This window comes from Canis aureus, chromosome 25, assembly GCF_053574225.1.
Source record: "Canis aureus isolate CA01 chromosome 25, VMU_Caureus_v.1.0, whole genome shotgun sequence".
NCBI lineage: Eukaryota > Metazoa > Chordata > Mammalia > Carnivora > Canidae > Canis > Canis aureus.
Window position 1 is genome coordinate 28,611,144 of NC_135635.1, and position 23,469 is coordinate 28,634,612.

At 35.5% G+C, this 23,469-nt stretch overlaps 1 protein-coding gene across 17 annotated transcripts in view; it reads right to left on the reverse strand.

Moving 5' to 3' along the window:
* PLEKHA5 (pleckstrin homology domain containing A5) overlaps positions 1–23,469 on the reverse strand; it is a 241,865-nt gene that overhangs the window by 66,696 nt on the left and 151,700 nt on the right. For 5 of the 17 annotated variants that reach the window (XM_077870867.1, XM_077870865.1, XM_077870863.1 and 2 more), the window contains exons 9-15: positions 19,515–19,630; positions 19,200–19,217; positions 15,428–15,895; positions 9,557–10,022; positions 6,129–6,212; positions 3,454–3,573; positions 2,573–2,626 (exon numbers count right to left, since the gene is read on the reverse strand). In XM_077870867.1, coding sequence (XP_077726993.1) covers positions 2,573–2,626; positions 3,454–3,573; positions 6,129–6,212; positions 9,557–10,022; positions 15,428–15,895; positions 19,200–19,217; positions 19,515–19,630 — 1,326 coding nt within the window. Of the gene's footprint in view, positions 1–2,572; positions 2,627–3,453; positions 3,574–6,128; positions 6,213–9,556; positions 10,023–15,427; positions 15,896–19,199; positions 19,218–19,514; positions 19,676–22,171; positions 22,208–23,469 lie in introns of all 17 variants that reach the window. The other 12 variants (XM_077870866.1, XM_077870873.1, XM_077870864.1 and 9 more) reach the window with 5 other exon arrangements.

Here is a 23,469-nt window from a genome sequence, read left to right on the forward strand (position 1 = left end):
AAGAGAAAAGCTGCACTTTGTGGCTGGCCTTAGGTTATTGCAATGATTTATTTGAGCTACAAGAATTAAGTGTTAAAAAGTGAGTACTAACTAGTACATATTCATTTGGTATGATATATTGTATAAAATGTGACCAGAGCCTTTTCCTCTTTCAGATTTTAGAATCTACTTTCCAATTTGTAGTTATATAAAAACTGGTGAATCAGTTTACAAATTAGGCAATAATGCCAATAATGCCTAAAAAAACCAACAGATTTGGTCATCTAAAATCGGTGACTGGCAGTAACAAGATTAAAAGCTGGAAATGTTTTTTTTTTTTTTTAAAGAGCTGAATTAAAAATTATTGTAATTCAAAATTAAGAATTCTTTTATATAACTTTATAACCTCATAGTTGATAGAAAATGTAGAACAGTTCAAAAGTATTTCATTTACACTAAATGTAATTATCTAAAACCATAAAAAATGTTTTGATTTATTTAAAGAGAGATTTTTCTGTAGGAAAACCTTATATATTTAGGCATATCTGAGTTTCTGGGCAAAGCCACCTTTTTTCTACATATTGTCTAATTATTGTCTAAAAATGGCTCATTTTTTCCCCATCATAAACTGTTTTGATTGTGCAAATAAGCATTCAAAATCTTGTGAAGTATATCCAGTTAGGATTATTGTATCTTAAAATTCTGTAACTCTTCTTATTATCCTAAAATTTTAAAATTGGACTAAAATGACTATTTCACAATCTAACATAAGAAAAAGGCGAATTACTGGAAAACTTCTGACATGTAGCAGGAGTGGAGAGGATCAATGAAAAGTTGAGATTTTTGGAAACCACCTATAGGATCACTAGTGTGGTCCTTTCCAGTAGCACAGGCTTAGTGGAGTGTCCTTAGAGAGGACAAGGGAAATAGAAACCTCAATCGGATCTGGGTCACTTGGGCAAAGGGAAGGAAACAGAGATCTGTCTGGTAAAGGGAGTTGAGGAGAAGCATCTTAGCAAATGGTGGTATTTTTGATGTATTTAGCTGAACTTTCCTATGATTTTTTAAAAAAGTTTATTTAATTATTCAAGTAATCTCTGTGCCCAACTTTGGGCTCAAATTCGTGACTGGGTGAGATCAAGAGTCGCATGCACAGACCGGGCCAGCTAGGAGCCTCCGGTGATTTTCTAAAGGTCTGTGTTTGCAATTCCAGTTATGTTTTATTGAGGCCAGTAATAAATTACAGTGACCTACTAGGTTTATTTCCAGAGATACTATATAACTTCAGATTCATATTTATATTCTTGTTTTTCAAACCTAATTTTTGTAGTATCCCATCATTTTTCAGAACTATCTCTATTTATAGGCAAAAGCTTTTATGAATGTTATTAACCATGTATCTTAGAGCCTTTCTGGCAGTGTGGCATTTTGAGGGAAGACTTATTTTACTATTTCATTGGCTAATGTGTCTTTATTAGATTGCTTTCAAAGTGTACAATGTACACCATGGTTAAATTTCAACAGTACACTCTTTGGAGTGGTTTGGAATTTGGAGTCACAAAATACTGACTTCTAAAGCATTCCCATAGGCAAAATCATGATGAAAAGGTGGGAAAATAAAAACTATACATTAAGAGAAGTGTATTTCATTTAAATTTTTTTTAAAAACGACTGAACTTCTTTTAAAGGGTTATCCTAATGTAAAATCCCTCTTTAAATAGAACTAAAGCAGTACACTATTATTTTGCTTTAAGTAGGCAAATATAAATAAATATGTAAACAACTGTCTTATAACCTTTCTCACAGTAACTTCTTTCATTTGGTAAAATGTTCAAGTTTGAACATTTTAAAACAAACTAAAACAAGTTATAGCTTAATTTATATAGCTAAAAAATGCATTCATTAGAAGAAATTCTATGTTTAAGAACATATCAAAAATTCTCATAAAATTAAATATTAAAGATAATTTCATAAAAACTGAAATATGGAAGTGTCAGTCCCTGTTCATGAAATGCCATTCACCCTAATCATCCACATCCATTGCTACCACTAGGTAATTCGAGGAACTGTAGGCTACTATAAAACTGTCTCTACATAGCAAAGACCAAACACCAGGAGGAGATGGCAAAAAGGACCAAAGTTATACGATTAAAAATGACCATCACACTTTCACCCATATGGAATACATAGCATGTCTCCTCCCCATGTCCTGGTCTTCCAACAAGGCATTTCCAGCTTGGTATCTATTTCTTTAATTAGGTCAGCTCCAAGCAGAGATAAGCTTTAATGAGTATATGAGTCTTTTTGGGATAAGAAAAGGGAAATCTGGAGAATTCAGTCACTCAATTTTCCAGTAACCAGCATCTGTATGGCCCCTAACATTCACACCTGTCCTTTCTAGTTGGTTGTTTTTTTGTGTGTGTGTTTGTTTTTCTGGTATTTCTGAATTCACTGTTAGGAATCTTATTCTGTCACTTGTAAAAGTCATGCTATTAGCTCTAAATGCCTGAAATATTTGAGTAGCCTGGAAAACTGTACTACATTTCAAGAGTTGTATTAGGTATTATAAGCAAAAAAATTCTACAAATCCCACCTGATGATCCAAATACATGGTGTTCCTTTGAAGATGATGTGAAAGAATTTCATTCTAGTAGGCATCAATCAAGAAACAAAGGGATAGAGAAAGAGGGTGTAGAGTTCATGAAAAGTCAATTTTGAGATAAGAAAAACAGGTAGTTTACCACAACCTACTATGTCACAGTATACAACTTTCACATACATGCTCCCCTGTAAACTGTACAGATGATATACTAGATTATTATAAAATTATACCTTGTTTCATAAGAAATTAAATAGACATGCATAGAAGCTAAAATATTAAGCAGAAAAATCCTTCAAATGGCTTTAACAGACTCGATGTTACAAGTTTTACATGTTTATACTTTTCCATGACATAGGACTACTTCTTTGGATGTTTCTCCTATAACCAGAGGCTATTAAACCCTTTGAGAAAGGTTTACAAATGCGTTCATTCTTTTAATCAAGAACAAAAGTATCTTATACTTCATCTCTGACATTTAAAAGGTAGTATTACTATAATATATATTTGATTTTCAACTTATTACTCTCCAGGAAATCATAGGACTTTTCAATATCTGTTTTATCAGATGTGGAAGCTTCAGTATACAGCAAATGACAATACTGTTTTGAAGTCTGTATGCATTTCCTTCCTCACGGCCAAAAATTGGTGGGTGAGTGGGTTGGAAGGCTAAGAAGAAATTCATCCTACCCATATTTCCCTTTAATAAAGTATAAATAAGTGAATTCTCAAAGGGTCAATAGGAGATCGTAATGTTGCTTCAATGACTGTATGGGCTCATGCTCGACACTAATGACACCAATCAAACTGATTAATGAGTGGCTCATAATAAGTGGTAATGGCAGATGACACATACAAAACTCTTCATAGCTGACCTTTGGGCTGTGGGCCTCAAGTTTCAGCTGCATGAGCTGTGCTAACGTGTGCTCCCGGACACTACTCAGTTCGGCCTGCTGCCGTCTCAGCTTTATGAGCAGCAGCGTAAGCTCCTCTGGCTGAAGGAGTACAATTTAAGAATCCAAACAGTGGAAAACAGATTAATTGTTGTCTTAAGTGACAGATATTAAACCAAGATTTCTTGGCAAGTTTCCTCTTATGGTTGACATCAAACATAGTGCCTAGGCACTATGATGATAGGTCCTACATAAATGCATAGATATCTAGAGAAATAGAAGGAACAGTGTTACTTTAAAAGATACAGCAAAACAACAGTATATTAAGGCAGTTTCTCAGAACTCATGAGAGAATATTTAAATATTAGGTATAAAAAAGCACAATGCCAGAAAACCATTATAAAGGTTTGTACATAAGAGCTATTAAAAATGGTTATTAAAAGATATTTTAAAATGACCCCTAAGACTTTTACAGCAATACAACAATATCTATATATCCAACACTATTTTAGAGAACAGAAGGTAAATAAAAAGATTTAAAATTCATACAAAACTTGGGACAGTATCTTCATATCATTAAACTCAGTACCTGGGATCTATTAATTGCTTCCCAGTTATATTTTTAAATGTCACTGTTAGTGTATTCACAAGATATTTTAAATGACCAAAAGATCAATTTTTATTTTTTAAGGGAAAAAAAAAAGATAGCGTTTAATACAAATGGAAAGGTTCCATGACTTCATAAACCTTCCTCCCACACTCTGGGGAAGGCAGAGAAACTTCTGGTTCCTGATTGGCTACCATGATCCCTAAAGGGAATAAATTTTCAAAGGTAGATAAAATTCCTTTACAGATCAAGCTGATATATTTTTCTTTGTTAGAAATGCAATAAAGTATGGTCATTGGCAGTCTTATAGGTCATAAAATATTTGGTGGTTTGTTATGATTAAAAACTGCAGATGGGCCAGAGGGGAGACTCTCATCCCGTCAGGGCTACAGGGTGCTTTAAAAACTTCGAGGCCAAAAAGTGATCCTGAGATTGATTTGTCTTGCCTGCACTACAGTGTTAACACTAGTTATCTTCTGTTCTGTTCATTTGCTGTTGCTGTTTGTTTTCTATACAACTTTTTTAAGGGACAGAAATAATTTTTGTTATCTAAAATTACATTAATTTTAGATGAAAAAAATGTCAGAAGTAAACCATAGTTACTATGGGATTCTTGAGATAAAGCCATCTACACAGATGAGACAACAGTCTTTTATATTAAAGAGTCAAAGAACTTGTATGTGTGTGACTTAAGAAATTTCATAACAAGGAAAGAATAGCTGCTTTTGCCCTGATGCCAACCACATCTGGTGACCTTGTGACTATGGGACAGTCTGTCTTATGACTACCATATCAAGCTCTTGTACCACCATTATCAAGGGTGGTAATAAGGATTTAGTTATTCTAAAATTCAGGGTGATATTTGAAAGAAATACCAAAAGCAATCTTGAGAGACTCTGGTTTATTATTTCCTGAGTTAAAAAGATAAAGAGATTTTCAAAAGGACAAAAGGTTCCAGTAAGTTTCCTATATACTTAACTTTTGAGGCAAAATAAAAACAGGCACATTTTGACCCACACAAAAGGAGGCGAAAAGTGAATTTTATCCTAAATATCCACTAGAGGGAGCAAGGCAGAAGATTAAAAATTCATGAGACTTAGCATTATTTTATGATATAGGTCTTGTTTCTTTGTGAGATCAATAATATTTAAAAATTACAACACTTAAAAGTTTTTAGTTTTAATCAAGCAATATTTATAACCTTTAATAAATAAGCTTCCAGTAGTTTAAAGCCAGACTATCTTCTTCAGGTCTAAGCATGTAAAAGATAAAAGATGAAATAAAAAAAATGTCTGCAAAATACATACGACATGAATTTGTTTTGATTCCTTTAGGAAGAGAATTTTAAATGAGGAACAACTATCTAGGTCCTCAAATTACATCTTCATAGGACCTGAGACTATCTACTGGTATTAACCACAGATAAAATAAAAGAATGCCATTAAAATAAAATGAAGTAATGAAAAGTCATCTTTTCTCTTTAATGTGAAGAATAATAGTGTCCTGGTGATATAACTCCTTCCCAATTTGATCATACCGATGATGAAACAATGACGGTAGGTACTTGCTAACACCTAGTGTATTATTATAGTTTCTCTCTGCATAAATAATATAAATCAGATTTTTTCCCCTTGAAGTAGTAATCTTTACAAAACTTCATGGGAGAAACTTAATGGGCCTGTAGTGTGAATACACATGGTTGTTTGCTTGCTGGATTTGTTCCACTAATCAACTTCTACAACTTCTGTTTTAAGAAAGGGGAATTAACATCCAGTGAAGTAAAGAAACCCACGGAGGTTATACAGCAAACTTTGAAAATATAATCTTATATTTGGGAATTCAGACATTTAGGGAGACATATCCAGTTAGACAATGAAATGGTTACACGAACCCAAATTCTTCTGATGAGCATCTCTTCCACAAAAGCAGCATGGTTTTTCTTTGGGAGGAACCTCTCTCAAAAATTCAAACTCAAAAGCTTTGTCAGATATGTGCTATCATGTATCACATATATAAAACATGATATGATAAGTAAAAATACTGAACTCACCGTTTTGCCTTGGAGGCTCTGGGGACTAATAGACTGTAAAGTCAGGCCAGCTGGCATTGACCTCCTGTCAGGCACATAGACATGCTAGGAAAATAAAGGTACAATATAAATTCTGTGGTCCATGTCAACGATGAGAAATCTTAGGGCTTCATTATAAAATATCATTAAAATTTGTTATTATTGCTTATGAAAGTAGATATTAAAAGTTGCTTGCGAAGTGGTATCTGAAACTGTATCAATGAACTTTTTATACTCTGTTACATTAACACCTATTGGTTTATAGACATACCTGGGAGATATTGTGAGTTCAGTTTCTAACTACTATAATTAAGTGAATATTACAATAAAACAAGCCAAATGAAATTTCTGGTTTCCCAGTGCATATTTAAGTTATTTATACTATGCTGCTATTAAGTATGAAATAGATTATGTCTAAAAAATGTGTATGCCTTAATTTAAAGATACTTTATTGCAAAAAATGCTCACCATCATCTGAGCTTTCCATGATTGTAATCACTGATCCCATATCACCACAACAAATAGTAATAAAATGGTTTGAAATATTGTGAAAATTGCTAAAATGTGACACAAACATGAAGCAGCAAATTCTGTGGGAAAATGGTGCTGACAGACCTGCTCAACCCAGGGTCGTACAAACCTTCAATTTGTAAACAAACAAACAAACAAAACAAAAAAAAGCAGTATCTGCAAAGTGCAACAGAACAAGGTATGCTCGTGTTTATGCTTTAAATGGATTTTTTACTCATTTTTTTGTGTAATATCAAACACTGGTCATGTGGAAAATACTGGTTCATTGAGATGTTGACACATATCAATATACAATATCAGTAACACACAATTGTTAATACCATCACTGATCTTGAAGCACTGGAAAGCTGTCAAGCTCACAGTGGCAGATACAAGATTTCCAAAATTCTAATTTTTGCTTGAAAGCTCAAAGTTGTCATCAGTGACAAATACTGTTAGTTGTTTTCTTGGAAGTGACAGGATAACAGTTCACTTTGAGAAGTGTCTGTCAAATACCTTGTCTGAACAACTATAGTTTGTCATTCGTTCTTTCAAATAAAAATAGTGTTTCGTGAAAAAAGGAGCTAGTTCAGCTTGCAACTCAATCAGACAAATCTTTTTTCTGTGAGTCAACCCTAATATTAGTTAGCAGTTTGGTATGTAAGAGAAATACTTTAAGCATATTTCCCATTTCATCACATAGAATATTAAAATGATACATAATGAAAGGTCAAGATTGAATAAAATTATCTTTTACTGCTTCATCAAAGGGATTTTTAAGTGAAACTGCTACTTTTACTTTTATTGCAAGTCTGTGGCACAGGAGCATACAATGACGGCCACCTTAGTTTGGAGCCACTCCCTTGATATATACTAAGGTGCCAATACCCACCATTGCTTTGGTGCTATTAGAAAATGGTAACACAGGGGATTCCTAGGTGACTCAGCGGTTTACTGCCTGCTTTCGGCCCAGGGCGTGATCCTGGAGTCCCAGGATGGAGTCCCAGGATCGAGTCCTGCATCAGGCTCCCTGAATGGAGCCTGCTTCTCTCTCTGCCGGTGTCTCTGCCTCTCTCTCTCTGTGTCTCTCATGAATAAATAAATAAAATCTTAAAAAAAAATGGTAACACAATGAACAATACCTTATTATTGCTATTATAAAAATAATTTTGAGCTCATTTACAGACTTTCTGAAAGGGAATGGGAACCCTGAGGGATCCACAGACTTTGGAAATAACTAATTTCATCAAGGATAATGACAGGATAGTTTGAAAGAAAATTTTGGTAATGTTTAAGAAGTTTTTGGGAAAAGAAGCAGCAATTAGTTGACTGGGAACTAGAGTACACATTCGTTTTATATTTGTTGTTGAAACAGATGCTAAATTTTGGCCAAGAATATGAAAAATAGGAGAACACTTCAATTACACACTAATAAATTGTATTAGAGATTAGTCATGAATATTTTTACTATTTATTTTACTCTATGTATTTGAGAGAGAGAGAGAGAGAGAGAAAGGGAAGGAGGGAGAGAGTGCGAGTGCATGTGCACACACAGGGGGAGAGCCAAGCAGACTCCCTGCTGAGCATGGAGCCACACACAACACTCAATCTCCCCACCCTGGGATTGGTGACCTAAACCGAAATCAAGATTCAGATGCTTAACCAACTGAGCTAGCCAGGCGCGCTAGTGTAATGATTTTTTAACGAACATGATTTAGCCTTTGGATGTACAAAGTGACATGGTAACTTTGTTACCATGGAGTTCAAAGTGAGCCTTTTTTGGGCAAGCCAACCTAAAGCTTCCTCCAAAAAAAAAAGGACAACCAACTCAATTGACTTATTCATTTCTAACTAATGCTTATTTATGGAAAGTCAAACACATATAGCTTTATGCAATGTTATAACTAAAGGATTCAGTCTGTCACAAGAATAAGAAAAGGTACATTTTAAAATGGTATAATGCAAAAAATTCTTATAATTAAAAAGAAATTGCAGAAAAATTCCTTTCGTTTTAGGTTAGACATTAAAGAACTGGCTGCATATAGGGTGACTGATCAAAACAACTGCTTTAGTTTTATAAAAAGCTAACTAACACAAAGCACCTGAATTCACTCCAAATAATCTACTAAGCAATGCTTAAACCAATTGCATGTATAAATTAAAACATAATCTCTATGTATATCTTAATTTTTAAAAAGTATGTAGACCAGTAAACATTGTTATTCTAATATTAAATTGGGCATCTAAGGAGATATTTCAATAAGCCATATACGCAGCTGCTCAGAAGACGAGGTTAGCATTTTTATCTTAGCAAAGAGCAGGATGAGCCTGATATAAGAATACAGGTATGCTGGAAGACAGTAGGTGTAGAATTTAAGTGTGTGAAGAGCCAATAAAAACGCAAGTGGTCTTAACCTACACAGAAAGCTGATCTATCCAGCATAGAATGCATAAAGCATCTGCTCAAAATCACTATTTCTGTGCTCCTGAAAGACCATGCATTGCAAGGTGAGGTTTTTATATGTGAGATTCTGACACTGCAGATTATTCTTCCTTTTTATTTTACTTTATTTTATTTTTTAAAGATTTTATTTATTTATTCATGAGAGAGAGAGAGGCAGAGACACAGGCAGAGGGAGAAGCAGGCTCCACGCAGGGAGCCCGACGCCAGACTCGATCCCGGGACTCCAGGATCACGCCCTGTCCCAAAGGCAGGCGCTAAACCGCTGAGCCACCCAGGGATCCCCTCTTCCTTAATTTTTAAAACAAAACAGCTGCCTTGCTTAACCTCCTCCCTATGTTCTTATCTTCTGCATTTAAAGAAGGAATAGTACAGACAGAAATGAAACACAGCACCCATAGAGAGGTGGTTACCACAAGGTTAGCAGAACTTATCTTACCTTAGGGTGATGGGCCCTGTGCCTGCGGTCTATCGTCACATCTCCTCTCTGAATTGGTGAAGATACCTCTGATCTGTATGTCCGCTGAGGGGAATATCCCTGATAAGCAGCTATTGACCCGTGGGAAGGTGATGTGGGAATAGAGTGCATTGTCTGATCAGAAATATTAACCATTGTTTTAGGACTGGTCAAAGTACTGTGGCGAGGGAGGGTGCTCTGCTTATTATAAAACTGACGCTGCTGCCACTCGTAGAGCTGCCACATCGTGTCATCTCTCATTGATCTCCGTTTCTCTTCTGCTCCAGTTCCTAATGTTTTGTCATGAGTGGAAGGGGTTACACTGCAGATACTTTCAGGCCTGGTCTTGCTGTTTCTTGGGAGTGTTCTATAACCTTCTGGATAGCGAGCCATAACCTGGGCTCTGTGGCTTGGCATATTTCTCGGTAATGTTTGGTAAGAAATTACTCTAAAATTAAAAAAAAAAAATAATTGAAATGTAAAAATGAAGAAGAAAGTTGTTTTCCAGATTTTAAATAGAGTACATTCTGGTAAGTAAAATATATACTGGGACTTTTAAAAAGTTGATCAAAATATTACACAGGATATAAAATACTAATGAACAGATTTTAACCTTTTAATGAAATTCAGTTTGATGAATTTACTACATTAAGTAAAAAACATCTTTGTTATTTACATAAAAGACTATTAATTCCATGAAATGTACAGTTTGGTTAAAAAAAGAAAAATTACTTATTAGTAAGAATGTTCAAGGTCTAATCTCAAGTCTCCATATCTTGCTTTGATACAAACAGACCCCTAGAATCTTTTCATACATCTCACCAGAGTAGCTAAGTGAGATTTCTGTGTAGGGATGGAATACTGAGGAGTCTGACTTGTGCATGAAGACAGTAAGTAAACTATTGCAGGTGTGCGTGACTCTATTGTGATGTTTCCTTCAGAAAGCATGACTATTTCTAGGAAGAAGCACATCAGTACACTTGTGGTTGGATGAGAAAATTCCCCTTGATAAGTTTTCTTTTTTTTTTGATAAGTTTTCCTAATTTGGAAAATAAATATGACTTGAAGTTAAAGCTCAAAATTGAACCATTTAAAGACAAAATACTTAAATATGACAATATTTAGAAGTACAACTGCAAATCTTGGGAATTTTATATGTTTCTAGCATAGAAATGAATATTCCACCTTCGTATAAACATTTGTGGGAGGCTTTTTAAAGCAATCTAAAAGTTCCTCATGTATATTAAACATCTAAAATAAAGTTCCTTTAAAATGCTGTATTTTTGGATATGGATACATATGGCATATTACTAAGCACATATTATTTCAGTTTCCTAAAATGAAAGAATAAAATAGAATTTTAGTTTACATTTTTTTAAAAAAGACACTGTGATAAAAACACTGCTTTGAATTGATCAAAATGATCCTTTAGATAACCTCATGCTTGGTCAGATACATTATATAAAAAGGATTTTCAAAAAAATCAATTAAAAATTCTAAATAAAGTTAGAATTTGTGTAGCTTGTGTCCCCCATCTTCAGAAATTGGCAAAAGGTATAACTAAATAGTGATCACAATAAAATCGACTTTAAGAACTCATGATCCTGAGGTCAAGAGTTGCAGGCTCTACTGACTGAGCCAGAAATGTCTCATATTCTCTTTTTTTTTTTTTAAGATTTTATTTATTTATTCATGTGAGACACACAGAGGGAGTCAGAGACACAGGCAGAGGGAGAAGCAGACTCCCCACAGGAAGCCTGATGCGTGACTTGATCCCAGGACCTTGGGATCACGACCTGAGCCAAAGGCAGATGCTCAACCACTGAGCCACCCAGGCATCCCTCCTCATATCATTTTAATATCTGGGTTAAAAGAAGGGTCAGTAAGTCTACTAGAAGTAGAATGAAGTCTTTCACTTCCTTAAGTAGCATTCTTTTCATTAGGCAATGATTCCCAGACTTTTGCAATTAATGAAAAAGCAAAATAATCCTTCTATTCGAAAAAATTTCCCCCAAACCAAAACAATTATTAAAAAAACCTTTTCATCTGTAATGATTTAATTAAAAATAAAATATATTCCCCAAATTAGGAAGGGAATAATCTTAAATGTGCTACTAGAGCCCTTCACATGCTACCCATATATAGCAAAGTGAAATTATTGGAGATTTGGTTTTTCTCATCTTTGATTTTTTTTTTTTTTTTTGAGAGAGAGAGAGAGAGAGAGGGAGAGAGAGAGAGAGAGAGAATGAGCATAGTGGGGAGGAGCAGAGAGAGAAGGAAAAGCAGGTTCCCCACTGAGCAGGGAGCCTGAAGCTGGGCTAGATCCCGGGACCTTGGGATCATGACCTGAGCCAAAGGCAGAGGCTTTGCCACCCAGGTGCCCCTATGATTTGATCACAAAGCTATCTTAAGGTTCTAAACCCTGTGTCTTATTGTATATTTGAAATATTTCCAATTCCTTCAACCATACCTGCTACACTAAATTTCCTTCATCGTGCTGGTTGTTATTCAGTTTTGCAAAATCTTCACCTACAACAGACTTGCTCAAAATTGAACACCGTGCCATACTCCACCCCTACCTTCAATCCCCGTAAGAACTGCTGTAGCAAGGCTAACCCATGGATGCCTTTGGGCCTGGGGTGAAGGAGAAAGTTACCTGGTACTCTGATATAATCAGTATAAAGGTTCACTCCTTTGCTGCTTTCTCACCACAAATATCAACCCCCCCCCCCCGCCCTTTTTTCCCTCTGCTTGGTCTTCCTTCTTATCCCCACCTTCTCTACTAACACTAGAGCTAGAAACTGGAAAAAGTCCAGAGTTGGTAACCCCACGGCTATCTGCTTAGGAAGCACGTCAATCACAGAAATAGATTCCATCCTAGAAATTCTGTCCTATTTCTAACGTCATTTACCCCAATATACCTTGATTTGGTCATTCACAAATTCAAGAACTATTATAGAAAGCTTAATATGCAAAAGGCTCTGTACTAAGTACTGAACCACATCACAGAAGCATATATGCTGATAATATTAACTTTATATCCAGTTTGGAAATAAGAAAAAGATTATTTATAAACATATAAGCAAGGGAGCAAGGGACATACATTGTTAATCTAAAACACAATAAAAACTGCCTAATAACTAATGTTTAAATTCCATTTCAGAAAAATCTATAGCACCAAACACCTCCATCAGTGCGTGCCCTGAAGCATTCACAATACGTGAGCTGGGCCCTCTTGTAGAGACGTATATGGAACTTGAGCTGTTAACATATCATATGATCATTAACAGTAGGCTAATTAAGGATTACAAAGTTAAAAGGGCGCGTCTGCCATTTTGAAACCGCTTTTAAAGAATTTTAACAGAAAGTTAGGTTGTTATCAAGTAAAGTTCTTTTTTAGCCCATATACTTTCTAGCATTTTGAAACCTGTTTTTCAAAAACTAGTTTCCTTCAGCGGTTTGCCCCAAAGAAATTCAAATTAAGCAACGTGTGATTTACTTTTAAGTGAGAGCTTAAGAAATGAACACTGTGAGCTCCTTCATCAGGTTTGGTGCTCCATTCACCAGCACCTGCCTGTCAAACACCATGAAAACCCTGTCCCTGTGATTCTGCCACACAGAACAATGGCTTAAGGCACCCTGCATCCTAACAGTGCCTGCCACTCACAAAGAAGCTTTAAAGCGCTGTTCACAGATGCAGATCTACTATTTGACTAAATATTAAACGTCCTTTCTTTCTATCAGAACTTTAATAATAAAAGCAAGCCTTTCATAAAGTTTTACAAAATGAATTATACTATGAATAACCTTTATGCTGCTTTCCACCAATAAAAATGATTTCATTATAAAACACCACTACTTTTTAAGTATGAAGTTCATATAATAGTGTAGATGATGTGTCTCCAATGATCCAAAGTAGACTGGCCAGTGAATCCAAAGTAGAAGGGGAGAAAAACACAGAGAGAATCTTAGCTCAAAATAACCTTCAGAAGCTATAGGTCTGCATTCAAAAGAAAAAACTCACACAGAAAGCCTTTATATATGTTAATTATACCCAGTAAAAGACCCGAAAGTTCTTGGAAACTAATACTTATGCTCAACAATTTAAAAAACCTACCTTCCAGACATCTGTTGAACCTCTAACTATACAGTTTCAACTGTAAGAAAGTATGAAATCATTGAGGAAAGTGATTTCACTAAGAAGTGAGATCTAATTTGCTGGGTAAAGATTCAGCACATATTATGGCTGGAATTTTTATTATGGTTTCCCTGAAAAATGGTTACCTTAAGTACTATGGAACATCCGTTCACTCCCTACCCGTCCCCCTCCCAGAATGAACTCTGGCTTCTCTTCGGCCAGAAATAGCAAATCTGTCTCACAATTCTCCCTTTGGAAAATCAGAAAAGTGAGTGCTGAGGATGGAGAAGAAGAAAATGAAAGTGAGCAACACATTGCGGGTGTGTTTTTGCAGTGTTGGTTGAGATAACAAAAGATGAGGCCAAGTGCACCCCGGCCTTTGAGCTGCTCCTGAAAGGAGACTTTGGCTGACAGCTGCAGATGTCAGCCACGCCAACTGAGCAAAGGAAGAATGTTCCTATACCTCAGAAGTTTCACTGTTAAGTTCATCTTCGTTTAACTGAAACATAGCAGTGTCATTGTTTTTGTGGTTTACTACTACTGAGAGGTAAGAGTCACAAAATAACTCTTCAGGTAATTCTTCCATCTGCAAGTACATTAAAGTATTTTTAAAATTTGCAGCACCAAATTCCTGCCTAATGACAGAACACTGTTTCTTATCGGTGGGTGCCTGCTTTTTCTCCATCTCCTCTGGCCTTTATTTTTCATCTCCTTTGCAGGCCACCCCAACTCTGTTTTTCTCTTAAATGTAAACATCCTTTCAGGTTTACCTTTAAATTCTTTATTTTATCCAGCCTCCAGATGAATGAATTTGTCTACTCTTATGAATTTACTTTTGATATAATGATGATGCCCCAAACCTTATTCAAAGTCCAGTCATTTATCATCTTCCCTTTTCCCAATCTTCTTTTCTTTTCTTTTTTTTTTTTTTTTTTATCCCAATCTTCTTTAAATGGTTAAAGGCACCAGACAACCTTTGATGACCAGGCCTAAAGGCAGGATGTCATTCTTGATTTTCCCCTCTCACTCACACTAGACTGAGACTAGTTTGCAATCAAGCACATCCAAGCTCTCAACTAACCTTGTCAATCCTCCTTAAATACATCCCCTTCCTCTCCTCATTTTACTTTAACAGATTTTGAGCTTTCTCTAATTCATTCTCCAGAATCTGCAGCTGGAGTGACTTTTCTGAACCACCAATATGAACACATCTCTTCTGGCTTATCTCTTCAGCCTTGTTTCTCCTGCATTATCACAACCAAAGTACCTAAGCAATACTGGATGTCTCTGGATTCCTTTTCCTCTCCATATCAACTCTGCAGTTTTGCTTATCTAAACCAAGATAAGCATGCCACCCTTTATATTTCAGCTTGTATTTCACTTCCTGCAGAATGATTTTCCTGGGCCTATAGGTTGTGTTGGTTGTCCCTATTCTTGTACGCATTATGTTCTTCCTTCATTTTGCACAGTATACTGCACTTATTTAACTTTCTCCTCTACTGGGTAAGGACCTCTTTGAGAAATCTGGACAGAACAAAGGGAGACAGAGAAAAAAACACTCAGGTGTGGTTACCATGAAGAAGAGAGAAAGGAAGCTACAATCTCTAAAAGCACAGTTTAATATTTTTCAATAGGTGTCTCAGAAACCAATCTCCACTGACATAGTGTGAAAGAAATCTGGGTCTGGGTTCAGAGCACAAAACAAAGACACTTACCCCCTGGTTTCTTCTTCGTGACCCCTTCCCTTCTGGATTTTAATCCACTGTTCCAACTGTTGCATTGAATTTGTCCTTTGGATGACTCGATCAGCCTCTGCATGTAAGGGCCCTATATTCGGGTGATTTCCACCTCTAAGATCTGCCAGGCTAACATTGACTATTTTGTTCTCTGAACTATTCACATTGACTGGCCTATAGTGTCCAGCCTGAGCTGGGCATGTTGACCCACTCTCATATTCAGATGGCAGAGAATTCAACTTTACACTATTAATTTTTGTTAAAGGTCTATCTTGACCATCCTTCTGAAATCCATATTTTTCAGCTTCTAATGCCTTTTTTTCTTCAGTTTTGCTTATTTCCTTGTTTTTCTGGTTATTCTGGACCTCTGGTTTAATTAGCACTCTATGGTTGGGAAAGTTATTGATTTCTTTAGTTGGTGCATTTTCAGATGTAATCTTGTCCACTCTGAAATCAGAAAAGAAAATCATAGTAAATCGGATGAAATAATGCACATACTATTACTTGGATTCAATCTAGGAAAAATGTAAAATTACCCTCGACTTTACAAATAAATTGAAAGAGTCACAGAGGACAAGCCTGTATAAATCCCTAATGTGGTGATAGGAAAATTCAAGCACAACATCAGAATGCATAAATAGGAGGGGGAGAAGGGGAGAAAACATAAAATATACGGTGTATAAAGCACTGGAGGATAAAAAGTAAGGAGTGTCCCCATTAGAAATCTGGAAATAAAGCAAATTAGGACTGCCCTTTAACAGTAAAAATCACAAAATCCACACTACTTAAAGGACCGCCGCAACTAGTCATTTCAAATAAACAATGTGGCTTCCAGGCAGAAGGGTTAATTCTTCTTGAGACAAACATGAGTCTGGTGGTGGAAATGGCCATGTGATCACTGTCTAAGATCTGAACCATATGACTAACTAGCATGTTTGTATTCAAGAGGATCTGACTTGGGCTCTTGCAGCCAGACTTTCTGTGTTCAGCCTGCAGCTCTACGTCTTACCAGCTGTGTCTTTGGACAAGGTGTGGAAATTTATTGTGCCTCAATCTCCTCTTTGGTAGATGGGGATAAGTGTAGCACCAGGGTTATAGGACTGTGTGAGGATCAGCAGAGTATATCAAAGGCTGCCCAAGACTTTATTACTATTATCATTCTATCGTATTAAGCAATTTTGGATTAGAATCTGGCATTTCGCACCCATCTCCCCGCTGGAAGAATGTGCTTCTTTATAGTACGTGTTTGGGTCACCAGACAGTTTTATTGCTCACCATTCCAGTTGTTATATCTAGGTCTTTTTGATGAGAATCAGCTTCTCTGAGACCAATCACTTCCAGACTCTGACAAGACCAAGCTGAGTATCTGAACCTGCATGAAATTGCCGAGATCATGCCTTGTAGGGAGGCCTTTTAGGAACTAGCCAATCTTCCACATTTCAATATATAATGATGCTCCAACTGGATCCTCATATGGTACTGCTGCCAGTGTTAGTGATGAGCAAGAAATACATAACCCACACATATACAGCTATAGATAGACTTCTGCCCCCAATCTTTTTCTTTGCCCAAAATTTTTAAACTTAGTTACCTCTAGTTAATCTAGAGCTATTATTTTAAATTAGAACAGCATTGCTCTTTCATCTTCATTTTTCCAAAGACTTATTTAAGAAATGAAATAAAATTTAAAAAGACATATATACTGACTTTTCAAATGGGAATAAATGAATTTAGGAGAAACGAACTATCAAGTTAAAACCTATATGCTTTATATTGTAGGTGATATGCCCTGATAAATATTTGTAAGTATTCTGGCCATACAGGGAAGAGTATTTGCTTAAAACTAAGTTTTAAGAGTGTTTAAGAGTGCTTGCTTAAAACTAAGCAAATAAAACCTCCCTATACATATAAAATATTATAATAATTAGGTTCCTTCAGTCTGAAATATTAAGTGAGACCAAAAATGCCAACAGCAAGAAGTAGAAGAAAAGACAATTTCTACAGGATAATTGTGACTGACATCAAGCTGGGCACATGGGTGGTCTTCAATAATTTCTGGCTGAGTAATCCTATCAACAAAACCTGCTAAAAATTGTTACAGGCACATACTCAACTAATAGGCTGTCAGAAATCCAACCAAAATACTATTATTTTTATCACTCGAAATGATGAGTAATTACTAGTTTTTAGAGTGAAAAATATAAGAAAAAACAAAACTTGAAATTCTCAGAATTTCAGATAAGAACATACAATATGAGATTATCTCAAAATCAAATATTTAAATTATGATACTGATATCTTTATTCTAAAGAGTTTCTTGAAAATTTTTCTCTAAGGTTAAAATTATCTTAAGGTTTTTAATTAATTGTTTTCACCCACACATTTTCCCTACCTATAAGTGCTAATCATTTGTCTTTACATCCATTTGGGTAATTTTTTTTTTAAAAAAGTAAACTCTACACCCATACATGGGGCTCAAACTCATGACCCTGAGATCAAGATTCCAATGCTCTGCTGACTCAGCCAGCCAGGGAACCCCAACTTGGGTAATCTTCACACATGAAATTCCAAAAGCAAATTAGCTTTCAACTTGGAATATGCAAATGGTTGAGGTCTGCCTTCCTTTCTTTCTTTCTTTCTTTCTTTCTTTCTTTCTTTCTTTCTTTCTTTCCTTCCTTCCTTCCTTCCTTCCTTCCTTCCTTCCTTCCTTCCTTCCTTCCTCTCTTTCTTTTTTAAATAGGTGTCCTAGTGTTTACTCTGGGTCTTTCTTTCTTTTCTCTCCTTGCTTTTTCCTAGCTGTAATGACTAGTGATGGGTTAAGTGGATTTGGATTTGATACTGAAAAAAATTAAACACAAATATATTTACATAGCATCAACTTCAGTCTTTTAACCAACAAATCAAGACTTAATAGGTACAGTAATCGACCAAAACTAAAGATTTATATTGTAACAGTCCCCTAATTCCCTGAGAGGTGAGAAAAAAACTACCAGACCTGCAAGCAAGCATTTTCCTTGTATAAAATGTATGCTCAACTGCTGCTGACTGGAAAAGAATTTAAGTGGGTCACAGATCTTTCTTCAAATTACAGGAATACAATTCTTTACTTTTTTTTTTTTTAAAGATTTTATTTATTTATTCACGAGAGACACAGAGAGACAGAGCGCGGCAGAGATACAGGCAGAGGGAGAAGCACAGGCTCCATGCAGAGAGCCTGATGTGGGACTCTTGCCCTGAGCCAGAGACAGACGCTTAACTGCTGAGCCACCCACGCATGCCAGAATATAATCTTTTTAAAGCACATTATTCAGCTGCTATTTAAGTAGTTTTATAAACAGATTTCCTCTCACTAGTTCCTAATATAGTTGATTATTAAAATGATTCAGATGTTCAAGCTGAGAAAAAGAAATCACAGATCAATTTTAATAGCACATTATCAAGGAATCGGAGTACTGAAGTTTCAGAAGAAAGAAAGTAGAATTCATCAAGTCATAGACATATTTAGAAATAATCTAAATGCCTGATGAGTTATTTTCTGGAGACATTCACTGTAAAACCATCAGAATTAACCAGGAGATGCTGAAGAAATGAAACCCATCAATTTTTATTTCTATTTATTATACTCCAAAAACATACAACATAATATAAAAGCACAATAAAACTAACTTCATGAATATAAATTCTCTTCTAAGATTTATGCCTTAAAACACGATCTTGTGTAGGTTTAAGAAACAATTAAAAATGTACTTACCGGAAATTAAAGGTAATTCTGTAAGAAGAAAGAATATTCAGTTTGAATGTTAGGATTCTGGATTCACCTCAGTACACTGATAGGTGAAAATGAATAAAGAGGAAATGTGGAATAAAAATGCAAGTGGTATCTCAAATTAACTACTAAAGGTGTATTAATTTATACAGAACACGAATTAATCCTTGCTTTCTGAGGAAGAAATGATTTCATATCATGACTAATAAAATGATATGTACTATGATAACAATATACACTTGCAGGCCATGGAATAAAATGTAAGTGGAAATCACCATTATTTTCCCTACAAGCCTTTACCTTTTCACAGGTTCTGTCTGTACTAGGGCAGCATCTAACATGGCTTTCATCCACAATTCCATCTCCTTTCCTGTATCAGTGCAGAAATAATAGGTCCTCATGTTTGGATGAGCTGCCTGATTGAAAACAACAGGATCATTGTAAACAGACACACACAGGATCTGTAAAAGAAAAAGAAAGACAGTTAAGTGGTTCCCTACATAGATCATTACTATCAACTTTCAGAAGAAAACTGACTTGTCTTATATACAGTTACAGAAGTGAGTGACTTAAAATATAATTCAATCTTGAAAAAATAGAAATATTAAAATGTCCTCCCAACATTGCCATTTCCCTTTAAAAATTAAAAGGAGGGAGGAAAAATGTATATAGGAAGGAAAGGAGGTAAGAAATAAAGTACCTTGTCATGCTTCCTCACCACACTTCCATGTACACATCCCTAGCAATTTCCATTTGCTACAATTCACACTTCTTTATTCAAGAATGATCCATAAAAACAGAACTATCACACAATTCAGCAAATCATCCACTTCTTATTCAAAGAAGAAAACACCAATTCAAAGAGACATATGCATAGGTGGCTCAGTCAGTTAAGCATCGGACTCTTGGTTTTGGCTTGGGTTGTGATCTCAGGGTCATGGGATCGAGCCTTGTGTTTAGCACCGTGCTGGGTATGGAGCCTGCTTGGGATTCCTTCTCTCCCTCTTCCCTCTGCCCCTGCTTGTATATGTGTGCACACACACTCTCTCAAACAGATAAATAGTTAAAGACAAAACAAAGCAAAACAAAAAACAAAGAGATATATGCACCCCCATTGCAGCATTATTTATCATAGCCAAGATATGGAAGCAACTTAAGTGTCCACTGATAAATGAGTGGATGAAGCAGATATGTGGTAGACACACACAGTGGAATATTACTCAGTCATAAATATATACAATCTTGCAATGACAGGGGAAGACCTGGAGGGTAGTATGCCAAGTATTAGAAGTCTGACAGAGAAAAACAAATACTGTATGACTACACTTTTATGTGGAACCTAAAAAACAAAACAAATGAACAAACTAAATAAAACAGGAATAAACTCAAAGATACAGGGAACAAACTTTTTATTATAAGGTGCGGAGGAATTGGAGGGTAGGCAAAAAGGTAAAGAGGATTAAAAGGTACAAACTTTCAGTTATAACATAACTAAATCATAGTTACTAAATCATATTATACAGCATAGGGAATATAGTCAATAATATTGTAATAACTTTATAGTTATTACAGATAACTAGACTTATTGTGTAGATCATTTCATAATATATAAAGATATCAAATCACTATGATATACACTTGACACTAACTGTATGTCAACTATACTTCAATAAAAAAAGAATGTTCCACAGCAACCAGTGATGAAATTAATAGAACTGTACATGTCAGACATTTCCCCTTTGTGTTAACAATTTCTTTAGTCTTCAAAAGGTGTTGCTGTTACAGCATTTTATTTATCCTCATAGACATATACACACAGAAATAAAAGATTAATAAATGACCCAAAATGGTATTTTCCCTTAGCTTTTCTTTTTTTTTTAAGATCTAATTTATTTATTCATAAGACACACACACACACACACACAGAGGCAGAGACACAGTCAGAGGGAGAAGCAGGTTCCATGCAGGGAACCCGATGTGGGAATCGATCCCGGGACTCCCGGATCACACTCTGCGCCAAAGGCAGGCGCTAAACCGCTGAGCCACCCAGGGATGTCCTTCCCTTAGCTTTTCATCTCAAGTTTCAGAGTTAAAATGTAAATATTCTGGGTTTGAATAAGGCCTATGTGAGTGGTAAATGGGTTTTTATCCTTATAATAGTTCAATCTGCTTCTGTTCTTGAGGAAAGGTAGAAAAATGAAATAAAGGCGCCACTGAGGGACTGCTATCCAATGTGTGAGCACCAAGAGCTCAGTTTAACGAGTGGGATGACAAGGCAAAGGAGAACAGCGGTAGGAGCTACATCAAAGTAGAAAAAAAGGCCAAGGTAGAGAATTCTGTGGAGGAAACATTAATTTCCACATAAAAATGCTGGTGACAGTTTCCTATCATGCACTAAAAGACAAGGAAAAACAAAGGCTATTTCGGCATACAATGAGGTAAAGGAAAGAGTAAATCTGCTAAATATAAAAAGAAGAGAGGAATAAATTTGGATCCACACACTCTACTCTGAAATTTTGACTATCTGCTTTATTTACAATGTCAAATTAGCTTTTTCAAAATTTTTTTCAGAAAGAATCAAGACAGAAGTCAATTCAATGAACACTGTGATCTAAATAACTACATAACCAGACCCTGCTAGAGATATAAAATTATCCATGGAAACACTTTAGAAGAAACGGCTCAAATGCTGTATGTTGTTAAAATGATTAAAGCCACCACAGTGTCCCTGGACTGCCTGAATCAGGTTTTGGAGAAATGAATGAAAAGACCACTGTCCATATTTGTGATTAAGGAAGGAACATGGGTCTAAGTCCTAAGAAGATCAAGGTACAGCCATGAGTCCTTTGCTAACAAGGCACACCTATGCTTGCCAGCTGTCAAATGGAAATACTAGATGATGATCAAGTCTGCTACCTAACTTTAGGTTTACAATCGTCCATGAAGTTTCTACTCACCATTGTATAAGCAGTAGCCTCAAATGTCAAAAGCAGCTCATAAATTTGAAGGAAACATTGCAAAAGAGAAAATTTGAGAGAGAAATTACTATTCTTATTATAGATAAAATAAAATTAGCATCAAGCCAAATAATTACAGAGAAAATATGCTTAACATGCATGATCACTGTTGTGACTTCAACACTCTAATATTTAAAAGTCTAAGAACCCAGCAAAATGTCCTATGAAGAGCACAAATTCAATAAACTTTTGCCAAATTAATGAGTAGACAGACAAAAAATTGAAATCATGATCAAAAAACAGTATCATATAGTTTTACATGTGAAAGTAATTTTTATCAAGTTATTAAGTTATCAGTATTAAATTTTGTTATAGCATCTTAAAATGCTTAATTCTGTTTCTCTGGTTCACACTGTTAATAAAACCTGTTGAAATCCCATGCCATTCCCTTATCCACAGTGTCTGTTCAGACATCACCTTCTCATTGAGGCCATCCATCACTCCCGCCACCACTATAACTGCTGCTTTCTTCTCCATAACTAATAATGCAACTTGTTAATTAGCAAAAGTTGTAAATCAGCTGCAGTCCTGAGTATTTTTTTTTTTTTTTTAGTCCTGAGTATTTTTTTAAAAAGTGGAAGGGAATTAAAAGCAGAGTCAATTTTATAGTGGTGTAAACATTTTCACTGTTAAATTACAGCATGTGTTACCCTTACTTTCCCTTCAAACAAAATTTTACACCAACCCCTTCGGAGATCTTAATTTAAAACTAACTTAAAAAATAGGTAACCTCTGAAATTTATTTTAGCCACAGTCATAAAGCAAAGAATGCAGTAAGGTTTTTGAAAACAAAAATAACCAAGTTATCATCAAAGTAGCCTTTCACCAGTGTATCAGAAGCAGGTGGGTATTGTTAGTCAGAGGAGGGGGGGGCCCTCAGGTCTGCTTGGATTTAATAACAGTTTTAACGTCTTAATGTCAATATTATCTCAAAAATACCTGATATTCATGATGTACTTAGACCCAAGAACATCTCTGCAAATATTCTCTACGATCGTAAGTGTGCATGTTAAAAACCACAGTTGTTGTCTCTTACAGTACTCTTCCTTCAAATTTATTGTGAAAAAATTCAAATCTGCATAATAATCTTTAAAGAATTGTACAGTAATCACCAGAACACCCATGCTACATTTACCAGTTATTAGCATTTTCACATATTTGCTTTATTTGAAGTACAGACATAAAGACATTTGGCCTTTAGATATGTTTCCTAATTAAATGGGATATTCTTCTATTCG